This window comes from Megalobrama amblycephala, linkage group LG14, assembly GCF_018812025.1.
Source record: "Megalobrama amblycephala isolate DHTTF-2021 linkage group LG14, ASM1881202v1, whole genome shotgun sequence".
Taxonomy (NCBI): domain Eukaryota; kingdom Metazoa; phylum Chordata; class Actinopteri; order Cypriniformes; family Xenocyprididae; genus Megalobrama; species Megalobrama amblycephala.
This window is the reverse complement of record NC_063057.1, coordinates 28,753,400-28,770,196: the sequence shown is the minus strand read 5'-3', so window position 1 is coordinate 28,770,196 and position 16,797 is coordinate 28,753,400. Positions and strand designations below refer to the sequence as shown.

The 16,797-nt window shown below is 41.5% G+C and overlaps 1 protein-coding gene across 1 annotated transcript; it reads right to left on the bottom strand.

Moving 5' to 3' along the window:
- Positions 1–7,879: 7,879 nt before the first annotated feature.
- LOC125244402 (E3 ubiquitin-protein ligase TRIM47-like) lies at positions 7,880–13,986 on the bottom strand. The gene is made up of 5 exons (XM_048154489.1): positions 13,398–13,986; positions 11,426–11,521; positions 9,468–9,674; positions 8,389–8,427; positions 7,880–7,939 (listed from the first exon to the last, which is right to left on the bottom strand). Exons 1-5 carry the CDS (start codon positions 13,968–13,970, stop codon positions 7,880–7,882), a joined length of 975 nt encoding a protein of 324 aa, XP_048010446.1. The 5' UTR covers positions 13,971–13,986.
- Positions 13,987–16,797: the final 2,811 nt, after the last annotated feature.

The window sequence follows — 16,797 nt, the reverse complement described above, 5'->3', positions numbered from 1 at the left end:
AAGATTTCTTCCCCGCCGCGCTCATCCCCCCAAGGCTGCTGAGCAGGAGCAGTCTCGGCCGATAGCCGGCTCCTCGGCGCACAGAGCGCAGCAGAAAGCCAGTGTGGCCACCCGTGCTCCCCTGCGGAGAGCTTGGGGACCGGGGCGGTCAGCACAGGAGAAGCCTTCTGGGGGTAAGACGGATCTGAGGACCGTCATTATTTCACGGAAGGCTTCAAAGAAGAAGTCCTGATGCCAGCAGTCAAGGACTTATGAGGGCAGCCCTCTCCGGAGGGGTTAGATATTAAAATATCAAGTGTCCGTCCCCCTTCGGCACCCTCAGGGGGCCGTTCTGCCAACCCTGCCACCCAGTGTATGTCAGGGCGCAGCGGTCTCCACCGATCCTCCGAGGAGGGTCGGTTGTCACTTGATTCGTTTGTCTACCGGTGCACCGGGTCAGACCAACGAGCCAAGTACTCAAAAAACACCAGAGGCCAGTTTTGAGAGACTGGTTCCCTTAGTAGAATTTATGGAAGAATGGAAACGTCTCCCGAACATTTCGAAATGGGTGCTGCTCATGGTAGAACAGGGTTACAAAATACAGTTCGGTTCTCGACCGCCCAGGTTTAATAGGGTTCTTCCCACAGTGGTGGCCCCAGAGCAGTCTCTGGTTATGGAACAAGAGGTTATGACGCTTTTGTAAAAAGGAGCTATAGAAAGGGTTCCTCCTCCCAGCAAAATGTCAGGCTTTTACAGCCGCTACTTCATTGTTCCAAAGAAGGATGGAGATTTGTGTCCGATCATAGATTTACATGTGTTAAATCGATCTGTACGAAAGTTGAAGTTCAAAATGCTTACACTCAAACAGATTATTCCACAAATCAGGTCCGAGGACTGGTTTGTGGCGATAGACCTGAAAGACGCATACTTTCATGTATCCATCCATCCTTCTCACAGGAAGTTCCTCAGGTTTGCTTTTGGGGGACGAAGCTTACCAATACAAGGTTCTTCCCTTCGTCAAATTACTAACTACTTAGGGGTAGTTTGGGACTCCACCACGATGCAGGCATATCTATCCCCTGCTCGTGTGAGTTCCATTCTCGGGGCCGTGAATGGGGTAAAATCTAGCGTTAGTGTCAGTTCTGGCAGGTCACATCAGTCAAGCTTGCATCAGCTGACTCCCAGGTGACTTGCATCTACCTATAGGAATACAACGCCTATTACGGCATCTATATATAAGCTCCTCAGTATTATCAGCAGCTATTGCATTCTCAGGAGCAAATTACCCTCCTCCATCCCCAGCTCCTCCTCTCTTCAGTCAGGATTGGCCTTATTATTTCCCCTGAATCAGACTAATTCTCGAATATGTGTACGTTAAATCATGACATTTAATGATATCTGCATGTTGGTCCTGTTCTGTTTACCCTAGGGGGTTTATTGCTGCTCTCCCTGCTCTTATCCATGCTAGGCTGCATGGATGCGCAGGGAGTTCTTGCCCAGAACAGAACCATACCGCCAATACAAACTCTATGCATTATCTATCATATTTGACGATAGTGGTCCTGACAGAAGTTAGGCCAGTCACTCACTGTAAAACAGTTTCAGAGACTGTTGGGTCTTATGGCAGCTGCGTCCAACGTGATACCTTTTGGCCTTCTGCACATGAGACCTTTACAGTGGTGGCTCAGGACCAAGGGGTTTTCTCCGAGGGGAAATCCTTTTCGCATGATCAAAGTCACGCGGCGATGCCTTCGTGCTCTGGTCATGTGGAAAAATCCTTGGTTACCTGTCCCAGGGACCTGTGTTGGGGACTTCTTGTCGTCGCATAATGCTTACGACAGATGCTTCCCTCACGGGCTGGGGGGCGATCATGAGTGGTCTCTCAGCTCAGGATCTTTGGGGGGGACCATCAGCTCTCCTGGCACATAAATCGGCTGGAGATGATGGCGGTATTTCTTTCATTGAAACACTTCCTCCCAGACCTGAGGGACCATCACGTGTTGGTCCGCACGGACAACACGACGGTGGTCTCATATACAAACCATCGGGGGGTCTGCGGTCTCCCCGACTTTGCAACTTGGCCCGTCGGATCCTCCTGTGGGCCCAGGGAAAGCTCCTCTCACTGAGAGCAGCAAATATTCCTGGGCATCTAAATGTGGGAGCAGACGCCCTGTCGAGGCAGGGGCCGAGGCCCGGGGAATGGAGACTCCACACAGAGGTGGTGAAGCTCATTTGGAAAAATTTTGGTCAAGCGGAAGTAGACCTATTTGCTTCGGGAGAGACAACTCAGTGTCCACTGTGGTACTCCCTCTCGCATCCAGCACCCCTGGGTCTGGATGCCATGCTGCAGACGTGGCTGAGGCTATGTCTGTATGCATTTCCCCCGGTCGCTCTGCTCCCGGTTCTGGAAAAAGTACGCCAGGAAGGGGTCAGCCTAATATTGGTGGCCCCGTACTGGCCAACGAGGATTTGGTTTGCAAACCTAATATCTCTATTAGACGGCTCTCATAAGGAGCTTCCTCTCAGGCAGGATCTCCTGTCTCAAGCGGGCAGCACGATACTCCATCCCCGCCCAGAATTATGGAAGCTGTGGGCCTGGCCTCTGAGGGGGCAAGGCTCATAGATTCCGGTCTCCCAACCGAGGTTGTGGAGACCATTCTTCATTCCAGAGCTCCCCCGAGGAAGCTGTATACCTATAAATAGAAATTGTTTTCTACATGGTGTAGTCAACGTAATGTGGACCCTGTCCAGTCATCTATCAGCCTTGTGCTTCAGTTCCTCCAAGAGAAATTCTTGGAAGGTTTATCTCCTTCAACTTTGAAGGTTTATATAGCAGCCATTTCTGCTTATCATGTTCCTATAGGGGACTCCTCGGTGGGTCGAGACCCCCTTGTCATATGCTTCCTTCGTGGCACGCGGAGGCTGAGGCCTGTAGTGTGTACAAGAACTCCTACTTGGGACTTGGCTATAGTTTTAAAAGGTTTAGCTGAGGCTCCCTTCGAACCACTAGAAGAGGTATCGGAGAAGTTCCTTACTCTAAAAACGATATTTCTGTTGGCAATCTCGTCTCTTAAAAGAATAGGAGATTTACAAGCATTGTCGGTTGCTCCTTCGTGTCTGGAATTTGTGCCTGGTATGGTGAAGGCTTTCCTACACACTAGACCTGGCTATGTGCCAAAGGTCCCCACCAACGTCTCAGGTCCTATAGTACTTCAGGCTTTCTGTCCTCCTCCTTTTGTAAATTCGGATCAGGAGAAACGTAATCTGCTTTGCCCAGTTAGGGCTTTGGATGCATATGTCCACAGAGCTGCCCTGTGGTGGAAAACAGATCAATTGTTTGTATGTTATGGGTCCCCTAAGAAGGGGGGCCCAGCATCTAAGCAGAGGATGAGCAAGTGGGTGGTCGAGGCCATCTCACTTGCCTATGGAGTGTCTGGACAGCCATGTCCTTTAGCTGTCCTGTGCTCATTCCACCAGGGGTATGGCGGCTTCTAAGGCATTAATGTCAGGAGTGTCATTGAATGATATATGTGATGCAGCTGGATGGTCATCCCAGCACACGTTCCTCGGTTCTGTCTACAAGATCACAGACAGGCACTTGGTGATACGGCGTAGTTGGGATAGCGTTCCCATAACGTCATTCGATGTAGCGTCGATAGTTCCCATGAAAGGAAACGTCTCGGGTTACTGGTGTAACCCTTGTTCCCTGAATAAGGGAACGAGACGCTACGTCACGTTGCCGTACCCCCAGCGTACCTATGAGCGTCTTGCTTCAGCCATAATCCAGAAGCTAGCGTTCTTTGTTCTGGGCATGCTTTATAGTTTCCTGATCCATGACGTCACCCGCCTCTGACGTCTCGTCTCATCATTGGTTGGATACAGAAGTGCTTCATGATGCAATCACGCAGAGTGTTCCCATAACGTCATTCGACGTAGTGTCTCATTCCCTTATTCAGGGAACAAGGGTTACACCAGTAACCCGCGACGTTTTCACAGGAAGTCTCCTATCCAGGTATTGACCACCAGGCTCAACCCTGCTTAGCTTCAGTGGGCAACCAGTCTTGGTCTATAGGGTGATATGGCTGCAATCTGAACAGTGTAATTTGTAATGTAAAGTTAAAATATTCTGTTGCCCAGAGAGAAAAACAATATGTGGTGTCGGAAGAAAAAATACACAAGAGACAAGAGTTGGCGTATTTTCCCCAGATTTAATAAAATGACTTAAATGTCACACTCATCCACATACATGGGGATTGAGTGAGAGAAAGTACACAAATACACCAAGAAAGAGTAAGAAAGAGTTCTCTTGCTCACCTTTCACTTCTATGCATTATCTATGCACTTGCACAGTTCTCATTCTACCCAGAATTACTGTAAATGCTGGTGACCGTTAAGTGACTGTTACACAATATTTAGTACAATGTTGTCATGTAAACATACCCATAAATTATATTTGAATCTGTTCATTAAAATAAAACAGCTTGTAGTCACTAAAATATAATTGTAAATTGAAATCAGGAAGCCACAGAAAGAATATATTTTATTTATTAAAATCCTTTTTTTCCCCCTTTATATATTTTTTTTCACCCTTTATATATAGTTTTTTCCCCCTTTCCCCCTTCATTTTTCATCAGACATACTGTAACATGTTTAAAATGTTGTTGTGTTGCGGATAGCAAGGAGTTAAATAAATAAAAGTGCAACATAAACATTATTGTGTTGGGAACTGTTATTTCCTGCAGCATATTTCATGCTGTCTCAAAATACCACAGTTGAGTACACTTTGATGTTCTTAAGATTATATTATGTAGTACTAAAGAAGAGCTTTTAGTATATTAAGTACAAAATTAGTGCACGAAAATAGAGCAATTTAAGTATATTATAAAAATGTACTTTTTTCACCTGGGTTGGCATCCCATGATTATCAATTTCTATGAAAACTTTTATTAAATATGTTCAATTAATAATTAATTGTATTTCAGCATTTTATTTTCGTAATCCATAAAAAAAAAACTTTCACACAATTGGAAGAATCCCATGATCCCTCTAAAATTCAGGCTATTTATTGGGTCGAAAATGTTGTTCACGGTGAGTTTGTGAAGTGTCTGCCTAGGGTGATAAAGAACATGAGTGGGTCTGTACCATTTCGTTTTGTTTGGGAAAAGCTGGCATAGTAAAGCGGAGTAAACTGATCAGGTAATGCATCTGATTCTGTTTGAATTCTTTAATTATTGAATAATGAAATATTTAACAATTAATAAACTTTTATGACAAAAATAAAACAACATGTAAATGATTTAGACTAATTCCTTCATTATCTATACACTTTAAAATATTTAATTAGGCTAATAGAATAGTCATTTAAGTCTGAATTGTTCTTTTGAGACTCTTGTTTGTAGTCTCAGATGCTCAGATATTGGGGTTGGGAGAGTTAAGTAGGTTCACGGTGGGGGTGCAGGACAATAGCAAAAAGGTGTGAATCGTGCGTCAGCGAGGAAGACAGATACCGTCGTCCCATAACGGCGTGATGAATACGATCTTTAACTAGATGGAACTAGATTAAATATTTTGACTGTTGTAATCCCAGTCTGACTTATGACCTGTAGAGCTGCCTGAATCATAATCAAGCACTGTTCACTAAAGGCCAGATGAGAACTGGCCCCCCCGACTGATCCTGGTTGTTTTTTTTCTCCATTTTGTCACCTGATGGAGTTTGGGTTCATTGCTGCTGTCGCCTCTGGCTTGCTTAGTTGGGGACACCTGATATTCAACAATGTTTTTGATCTCCCTGCATCGACACCATTGTATGAGAACTGAACTGAGCTGGACGATGACATCACTGTTTTCTTCAGAGTCGATGTATAGATGAATGAACTAAATTAACTGTGCAGCCAAAATTATTTACCAGTTATCACTGTAAAGCTGCTTTGACACAATCTTCATTGTAAAAAGCTCTATATAAATAAAGGTGACTTGACTTGACAAGGAAATTGAAATCTAACGTGTTGGCGAGAGAGACAAAAAGAAAAACTTCTGTTCTTAACTTGAACTATTTCCATTTTTTTTAAATCATACACAGCAACCTATTTGGCAAAACAAATGTAAAATATTGCAAGAATAAGATTCTGTATTCCTCATTTTACATAAAATTTCACCAATAAACACCTGTAATAAACACCTGTAATAAATAAATAGGCTAGGCCTATTGTCCCAAGACTTTACCTTAAAAATAGCAATACTGTTTAGCCTAGTTCAAGCCAGGTCTCGAACTCGGATCTCGGATGTGTTGTAGCATTGACCACTACCCCCCAGGAATGAAGACTTAATGTAATGAAATAATGAAAGTATTATGGGTATAACCTCTCTACAGTGTAGGAACTGTGGACAAACCAGTCAAATGAATCATTCAGTTGATTCTTTCAAATCATAATTCCAGAAACCCAAGCTCAGAGAATCTAATTTTTGGCTCCAGTCTGTCTACAGAAAACCCCTGCTAGGTACTTTTATGACCCCCATGCTTCCTGACTGAAGGAGAGGTGGCAAACTTTTTAGCCATTTGTAGAAACCAAATGGTCACCAGAAGATAAAGTGTCTTTGATCTCCAGTTTAAAAGAGACAGAGACAATTCAGACCATGTTGTTTTTCTGAGTGACCTAACATACAGAAAAACTCACAGAGACTGTTTTTACGACTGCATCATATTGTTCCAAACAATCTGTGTAAAATGTATCATTATTCCATTTAATAGAAATTATGCCTAAACAGTATTCTCTGCCAAAGCCGGCAATTCCAGAGAAATAATGCTTATTTTATGATTTGGGGCGGAGAAAAGCCACCTTTTGAACCAAGACGATATCTGATTGGCCAGAACGCCTCTCAGAGGTGGGACAAACACCTAAGTATAAATAGTCACATCACAAGAACTAGTAACAAAAAAGTAAAATTTAAATGTCTTAAACTGTCGATCTTAAAGTTACCGCACTCTAATTAGTGTTTTCACAATAGTAGATATTCATATCCACTACAAGAGCTTATTAAGGCCCGAGCAGATGAACGCTGGATGATTCGATTGGTCGGTCGTGAACTAAATGACTATAAATTAATTATTCCATTTGAACTGATTTTGGTCCTACAATAGTCTTTTCTAATTTATCAACACAGTTTTACTGATGATTTATAACCAACCCTAAACCCAGGATAGAGTGGTTGAGTGAATGTGGTCTGGACTGTGTGGATGAGGATCATTGTGTCTCCAGAGACGCTGTAGAAGGACAGAGTTCCTGCACTGTGATCCACATACACTCCTATTCTCCTGCATCGGATGGACTTTACAGGGAATTTAGTCACTATGTTATTGTGCCAGAATGAGTAACTGAAGGAAGAGCAGATCAAATTCCAGGACTGATCATTATATCCAAACAAACAGTCACGACCCCGTCCCTTCCTGCTGATGCTCTTATATGACACTGATATAGACACATCTCCACTCCACTCAACCTCCCAGTAACAGTGTTGATTACTTACATTCTCTCTACACAACACCTGACATATATCAAATCTGTCTAGATGATCAGGATACGACTGATCTGTGTCAGTGACAGTAATCACTCTGTTCCTCTCAGACAGACGGAGGCGTTTATTCACTGTGTTCAGATCCAGAATGAACTGATGAGAATCTGATGGAGATAAAAGACATCCGAATCAGGAATGATCAATCTTATCTTTTTATGTATCTGAACTCTTCATGTTCAATATTTCATCAGTGTCTCAGTACAGTTTACCAGATATCCTGTGCAAATCATCATTTACATGATCAACTCTAAAACTCTTCTGTCATGTTTTCTTTCTCCTTCTACAGGAAGAACATGAACACACTCAGTGAGTTTTTCTGCTTGTTTTCTTAGTGACTTACATTGTAGGAAGTCGTTCCTGGTCCTGGGAACAATGTTGGGGAAAGTGCCTGGAAATCAACAGACATAAAGAGTGTGATTATCATGTCAAGGGAAAATGTTCCCTGCATCCGTTTCTAAGACAATTCTAATTGGATGATCTACAAGGGATGGGCAATTTCGGTCCTGAAGGGCCACTGTCCGGCAGGGTTTAGATCCAACCATGATAAAACTCACCTGTCTGCAGCTTTCTAGTAATCCTAAGAAGTTGATTAGCTTGTTCAGGTGTTTGATTAGGGTTGGAGCTAAACTCTGCAGGACAGTTGCCCATGCCTGATCTACATGATATGAGATGATGGAGGATCATTTCTGAGAGCAGATGAATCTCCAGGACTTTACCTCTGTCAGAGATCTTCTTGAGCTCCTCTTTGCAGAAATCCTCCAGTTTGTCTCTCAGCTGACGGACAGATTCTCTCACGCCATCAAAAGAGGAGAGAGAACTGAAGGGATCGTCATTTACATCTGTAGATTCAGGAGGAGCTGAGAGAGACTGGAAACTCTACAGAAAACAGAAATCAAAGTTCATCACCTCCACACTTCAGACAATAACCTGCACTGCTGTCAGATTTGAGCAGCTCTTGTTGATCTTTAGTAACTCTCCTCAATGCAGCACTTTCACAGAATCAGCTTCATTCTTCTCATATTCATTATATCTTGTTAGAGCTGTAAGTTCTAGTGTTTGACACTTACACTATATGTGAATTTTCTAGAAAACACCTGATGATCAAACATCTGAAAGTAACATAAATGTAACAGATTAATGTTGACATTCAGGGCCGTTTCGAGGCACAGGTGAACTAGGCGTTTGTCTAGTGTCCCACCAGCTGGAGGGGGCGCCAGTGAGTGCCTCAATGCCCGTTACCATGGTAACATAAATAAGCTGCGCTTGATTCAAACATTTACCACAGGCTAAGAACATTTAAGATCAATATTAGCTTAAAAAAAGACATGTTTTTTTAAAACATATTAGAAATATTAACATGAATCCAAATATTTTGTGTGTTTTGAAATGATATATTTAAAAAATAAAGGACAGCAACAGCAAAATTACACAAATGTTTGGTTGGTTACGACCACATTTTTAAAAATATTTGTAAAATTTGCTAAATTCATATTTTCATGACAAAAAGGCATTAATATGTAATATTTTTGTTTTCATTCATTTAATTTAGAATGTGAAGTAGTATTACTAAACAATTTAACATATGCTCGGAGTTGGGATAATTTAATTTTCAATAAAACAATTTAAGTGTTAAAAGAAAAACAATTATAGAAATAGATATAAATTTTATCAGCTTTAAAGATCATCTGATGCAACTTTAGTGAACATTACTCAAAATTTGCAATTTGTACTGAACTGCATTTGTAAGTGTGTCTCTGTCAAAAGATGATCAGATAAGAGTCTGACTGATGATTATATAATAACCGAACACACAGATCAACACTTCAGTCAACGGCTCATTCTGCTCTCATGAAATGTTTCTCTGTGAGTCTCTAGCTCAAGTCCACTATGATCCTGTTCTTCTAGATCTCTGTTACCTGCAGGAAATGGATGTGATCCTGTGTGTGTGAAAGCTGCTCCAGCTCAGCGTCTCTCCTCCTCAGATCATTGATCTCCTGCTCCAGTCGCTCCAGTCGTCCTTCAGTTCGACTCACTGCAGTATTTTCCTGATCTCTTCTCTCAATGGAGCGGATGAGCTCAGTGAAGATCCTTTCACTGTCCTCCACTGCTGTCTGTGCAGAGCGCTGTTAGGACACACATCACAATCACACAGTGGCTTCAGTGAGTCCTGACTGAGACTTCTCAAACTTCTCTTCTTCTCCAGATTCACCTTATGAGACTCCACAGCCTCTCTCAGCAGCTGAAGATCTTTCTCTCTCTGCTGGATCCTCTGCTGGAATGACCTCTGTGTCTTCTTCAGCTGCTTCTGCAGCACAAACCAATAACAGAGATGTCAATTTATACAGCTGTCACTATATCATCATGTGAAGAGATTTGTAAAAAGGTTTGCGTTGATAAATGTTTACGGTGCATTTCACCATATTTTCTGTTAAGTACAATATGGAGCACAGATACACTCAGCAGTGATGTCATTTACATCTGTAGATTCAGGAGGAGCTGAGAGAGACTGGAAACTCTACAGAAAACAGAAATCAAAGTTCATCACCTCCACACTTCAGACAATAACCTGCACTGCTGTCAGATTTGAGCAGCTCTTGTTGATCTTTAGTAACTCTCCTCAATCCAGCACTTTCACAGCATCAGCTTCATTCTTCTCATATTCATTATATCTTGTTAGAGCTGTAAGTTCTAGCGTTTGACACTTACACTATATGTGAATTTTCTAGAAAACACCTGATGATCAAACATCTGAAAGTAACATAAATGTAACAGATTAATGTTGACATTCAGGGACGTTTCGAGGCACAGGTGAACTAGGCGTTTGTCTAGTGTCCCACCAGCTGGAGGGGGCGCCAGTGAGTGCCTCAATGCCCGTTACCATGGTAACATAAATAAGCTGCACTTGATTCAAACATTTACCACAGGCTAAGAACATTTAAGATCAATATTAGCTTAAAAAAAGACATGTTTTTTTAAAACATATTAGAAATATTAACATGAATCCAAATATTTTGTGTGTTTTGAAATGATATATTTAAAAAATAAAGGACAGCAACAGCAAAATTACACAAATGTTTGGTTGGTTACGACCACATTTTTAAAAATTTTGTAAAATTTGCTAAATTCATATTTTCATGACAAAAAGGCATTAATATGTAATATTTTTGTTTTCATTCATTTAATTTAGAATGTGAAGTAGTATTACTAAACAATTTAACATATGCTTGGAGTTGGGATAATTTAATTTTCAATAAAACAATTTAAGTGTTAAAAGAAAAACAATTATAGAAATAGATATAAATTTTATCAGGTTTAAAGATCATCTGATGCAACTTTAGTGAACATTACTCAAAATTTGCATTTTGTACTGAACTGCATTTGTAAGTGTGTCTCTGTCAAAAGATGATCAGATAAGAGTCTGACTGATGATTATATAATAACCGAACACACAGATCAACACTTCAGTCAATGGCTCATTCTGCTCTCATGAAATGTTTCTCTGTGAGTTTCTTGCTCAAGTCCACTATGATCCTGTTCTTCTAGATCTCTGTTACCTGCAGGAAATGGATGTGATCCTGTGTGTGTGAAAGCTGCTCCAGCTCAGCGTCTCTCCTCCTCAGATCATTGATCTCCTGCTGCAGTCGCTCCAGTCGTCCTTCAGCTCGACTCACTGCAGTCTTTTCCTGATCTCTGATCCGCTGTGTGGCTCTCAGAGCGGCTTCTCTCGATGGAGCGGATGAGCTCAGTGAAGATCCTTCACTGTCCTCCACTGCTGTCTGTGCAGAGCGCTGTTAGGACACACATCACAATCACACAGTGGCTTCAGTGAGTCCTGACTGAGACTTCTCAAACTTCTCTTCTTCTCCAGACTCACCTTATGAGACTCCACAGCCTCTCTCAGCTGCTGAAGATCTTTCTCTCTCTGCTGGATCCTCTGCTGGAATGACCTCTGCGTCTTCTTCAGCTGCTTCTGCAGCACAAACCAATAACAGAGATGTCAATTTATACAGCTGTCACTATATCATCATGTGAAGAGATTTGTAAAAAGGTTTGCGTTGATAAATGTTTATGGTGCATTTCACCATATTTTCTGTTAAGTACAATATGGACCACAGATACACTCAGCAGTGAAAGTCCAGCAGCTACTGTTCACTTCTGCTGAAGCCTGCAGTGTGAATGATGTTATCTGATCATATAGGTGCCAGTATAAATAATATCAACATTATTTCATCAGTGTCTAGTTTACAAACCTGATTCCAAAAAAGTTGAGACACTGTACAAATTGTGAATAAAAACAGAATGCAATGATGTGGAAGTTTCAAATTTCAATATTTTATTCAGAATACAACATAGATGACATATCACATGTTTAAACTGAGAAAATGTATTATTTTAAGGGAAAAATAAGTTGATTTTAAATTTAAGGACATCAACACAAAAGTTGGGACAAGGCCATGTTTACCACTGTGTGGCATCCCCTCTTCTTTTTATAACAGTCTGCAAATATCTGGGGACTGAGGAGACAAGTTGCTCAAGTTTAGGAATAGGAATGTTGTCCCATTCTTGTCTAATACAGGCTTCTAGTTGCTCAACTGTCTTAGGTCTTCTTTGTCACATCTTCCTCTTTATGATGCGCCAAATGTTTTCATTGGGTGAAAGATCTGGACTGCAGGCTGGCCATTTCAGTACCCGGATCCTTCTTCTACGCAGCCATGATGTTGTAATTGATGCAGTATGTGGTCTGGCATTGTCATGTTGGAAAATGCAAGGTCTTCCCTGAAAGAGATGACGTCTGGATGGGAGCATATGTTGTTCTAGAACTTGGATATACCTTTCAGCATTGATGGTGCCTTTCCAGATGTGTAAGCTGCCCATGCCACACGCACTCATGCAACCCCATACCATCAGAGATGCAGGCTTCTGAACTGAGCGCTGATAACATCTTGGGTTGTCCTTGTCCTCTTTAGTCCGGATGACATGGCGTCCCAGTTTTCCAAAAAGAACTTCAAATTTTTATTTTGTCTGACCACAGAACAGTTTTCCACTTTGCCACAGTCCATTTTAAATGAGCCTTGGCCCAGAGAAAACGCCTGCGCTTCTGGATCATGTTTAGATATGGCTTCTTTTTTGACCTATAGAGTTTCAGCCGGCAACGGCGAATGGCACGGTGGATTGTGCTCACTGACAGTGTTTTCTGGAAGTATTCCTGAGCCCATGTTGTGATTTCCATTACAGTAGCATTCCTGTATGTGATGCAGTGCCGTCTAAGGGCCCGAAGATCATGGGAATCCAGTATGGTTTTCCGGCCTTGACCCTTACGCACAGAGATTGTTCCAGATTCTCTGAATCTTTGGATGATATTATGCACTGTAGATGATGATAACTTCAAACTCTTTGCATTTTTTCTCTGAGAAACTCCTTTCTGATATTGCTCCACTATTTTTCGCCACAGCATTGGGGGAATTGGTGATTCTCTGCCCATCTTGACTTCTGAGAGACACTGCCACTCTGAGAGGCTCTTTTTATACCCAATCATGTTGCCAATTGACCTAATAAGTTGCAAATTGGTCCTCTAGCTGTTCCTTATATGTACATTTAACTTTTCCGGCCTCTTATTGCTACCTGTCCCAACTTTTTTGGAATGTGTAGCTCTCATGAAATCCAAAATGAGCCAATATTTGGTATGACATTTCAAAATGTCTCACTTTCAACATTTTATATGTTATCTCTATTCTATTGCGAATAAAATATAATTTTATGAGATTTGTAAATTATTGCATTCCTTTTTTATTCACAATTTGTACAGTGTCCCAACTTTTTTGGAATCAGGTTTATATATTTCATACCTGTTTCTCTGTCCTCTGTGCTGCAGCTGATACAGTGTCGTGGTTTTTATGTTCATCCATCGTACAAAGCAGGCATATACACTTCTGATCAGTGCGGCAGAAAACCTCAAGGATCTTTTCATGTTTCTGGCAGATCATCTCCTGCAGTCGTCCAGTGGCTTCAGTCAGATTGTGTCTCTTTACTTTAAATAAACTCTCATGTTGTTCAAGGTGATTTTGACAGTAAGAGATTAGACACACCAGACAGGCCTTGACAGCTTTGTGTTTTCTTCCAGTACAGACGTCACACTGCACATCTCCAGCTCCAGCGTAACAGTCAGCAGAAATTTTAATGTTCTTCAGTTTCTCCACCACTTCAGCCAGCATGGTGTTTTTAGCTAAAGCAGGTCTTGGACTGAAGGTCTGTCTGCACTGAGGGCATTTGTAGACTCTCATCTGATTCTCCTGATCCCAGCAGCCTGTAATACAGATCTTACAGTAACTGTGCCCACAGGGAATGGCCACTGGATCCTTCAGGAGATCCAGACACACTGGACACGTGAACTCATCCTGTGAAATTCTGGCTTCTGCCATTTTACTGGATCAATACAAAGACACAACAGCTTAACTTCACTTCAGTTTCAGTTTCTCTGAACTTGTGTGATTCCTGCTTCCTGGTTCTGTGTTTGAGTGACGTGTGCAGATCTCTGCTAGTCTGTAAAGTCACAGATCATAAAACGTCCACTAGATGTCAGTCTCAGACAGACTCAAGAATAAGAGTTACAGAGAATCAGGACAACACCATTAATAACTGCAGTAAAGGCATCCTAATTATCACATCTATGCAGTGCTGTAAGTGGTTTAAACTTTTTTAAGATAGGCAGGATAATTGTTTTTAAGTATGAAATTTTAGTAATGGATGGAGATTTTACTCTTGAATTGAACGTTTTTGAATGAAATCGTTGTTTGATGCTATGCTGTTTCAATTAATGCAATAGGCTTATCAATAGACATTGAGGGGGACAATATTTGATATTCTTGATGCTGCTCTGTTGCACTGTATCGCTCTGCATGTTGAAAAAATTAAAATGTTACATTTTTAGGCTGGTGTGTTTTGGTTGTCTAACAGTGTGAATTCCAGCATGATACTTTAAAATATAGCAAGAGTTCAAGGTAAGGTAAAGGCTAGCTAAACATAATGAATAACATAATAAATGTCAACTGTTTTACAACAAAAATGTTAAATGACCAACAGCAATCCACAACTTTTTTGTCAAATGTTGCCCTTTTGATTTTGAACTTAATTTATATAATTTACGTGACTGTTTAATGTTATTCGTTTGAATGTAAGAAAAGCAGAGCTGTTTTTGGCATATTAGGCATATAATTAAGAGTGAATGTGTGCATATTTAAAAATAAAAAATATAATTTGCAAATGCATTACAATAAATTCTATTCTCTGAAATCCTTTTCAATCCTGGGCAGCGATCAATTTGTGATAACTTCATTAAATTTCGCGAGGCCCCCTAAAGCGCGAGGTCCTGTGCAGTTGCACGCTTCGTACAGCATTTGCGACGGCTCTGGGTGTAATGATGTAATTGATACAATCTTTATTTGAAGCATTAAATTACTTTAGGCCTACTCTATTTTGATCACTAGCACAGACATTATTATATTCAATAATGTAAATGTTTGTTTATGATACTGTGTTAGTTATATTTAGAATAAACAATATATTTATACTAAATATAACAACAACAACAAAAGAAAAAATGGAATATTGCTAGAATATTTAACTGGAATAATTAATTAGACATACACAAAAAAGACCTACAATGCCATAATGGACTCAAATCTGTGAACCTTTCAATCAAGGTGATTTACTAGAATGAATTGAACTACATAAGCTACATATGAGAGAGGACTGTTTAAAACAAACCGATTCAATCGAATAAATCGGACTTGCAAAGCTGTAAGTGTTTGGAGTGTTAACATCATAGTAGTGTGCTCAAAGGACACACTGAACCTTATAGCTCGGATTAATTTTTATTGTTGTCATGTAATTTTGTAGAAATTGTTTACACAAAGATCATAAGACTATGTTGTTGTCACTGTAGAATAAATAATCACTCTAAAAACGAAACAAACCGGCACAGTATGAACGAATTATCATTATTCATAGCTGCTGTCGAGACTCATCACTGAACCGACAAATTGAGATCTTGCTAGAGAGACCTGTCTACTTTGAATGTATCTAAAACGAGCCAGTGTACATTAGAATGCGAGATCAGTTGCGCTACGCTGCAGTGTGGGTATTTAATGAACAGCAGGTGCATTGCACAGCTTTTCACTTCGGAGCCGAGCGGTTCTATTGTTCCAGCTCCGCAATTTATTTTGTGTGTTCTTCAACAAGTCTTCTTTTTGGGAAGCAGTGGTGGTCACAATCTCTTCATTCAAACAAACAGCTGATATCGCAGCATTTTTCAGAGAGGTGAACCTTAATGACATCCCTGTTTGATCAGCCTGAGTGAGGTTGTGTCTTCTATGAGTGAGAGCACACAACGGGCTGCACTTTTTCCTATTTGTTGTGCCATGGCCATTTCCCCTCTGCGCTTCAGCACCAGAGAGAGAGCTTATTTCCCTAAAAGAGTGCTTTTGTAAAGATGGCATTCTACTTGTGTATTTCTGGATGCGGTTGTTACCTGGCTCCGTCTGACAGTCACGATGTGTCTGGGAATTAGGCACGAATCATGCACCCACTATGCGAAGATGACCATCGCAGTTTTGCGGTTGAGACTCCAATACCTCAAACAAGGTGGAGTCCCCAATCTAGTTCTGCTTCTGGTGGACACCAGAAGAGGGCTATTTCGGCTAAGAGCCCAGGTGACCTAAGGATCACAGTGAGAGCTTCCCTGTCGAGTAACCAATCTCTGTGGGTCCCTCACTCCTCCAGCAATCCGCAAGCTGTAGAGCTTCCTCAGGAGCGCTTTGGTCCCTCTCGTGGGGTACCAGTTGTTACCTTTGGGGCTGTGGCAGATGTCGATTGCTGCATCGGAGGGTGAGCTTGGTTCTTCTGGGGATGAAGATTCACCTGCGTTACCCCCTTCGGGGACTGTAACATTGACCAAACCTGACCTGGAGCTGACAGCTATACTTTCCCGGGCTGCCGAGAGAGTCGTGCTTGAATGGAGTCCTCCACCGTGTCCTGAACCCTCGAGGCATGACCATGCTAGTTCTCAGCACCCTGCCCCAGTTCCATTCTTGGTGCACAAAGAGTTTACCAGATCATGGGTGGCACTTTTTTCTGCCCAAATCTGGTCTGGTGCCTTGCCTCTTCTGCCCTCACTACCCTAAATGGCAAGGCGGTCAATGGGTACATGGAGATCCCCCCAGTGGATCGGTCTGTTGCGATTCAGCGGTG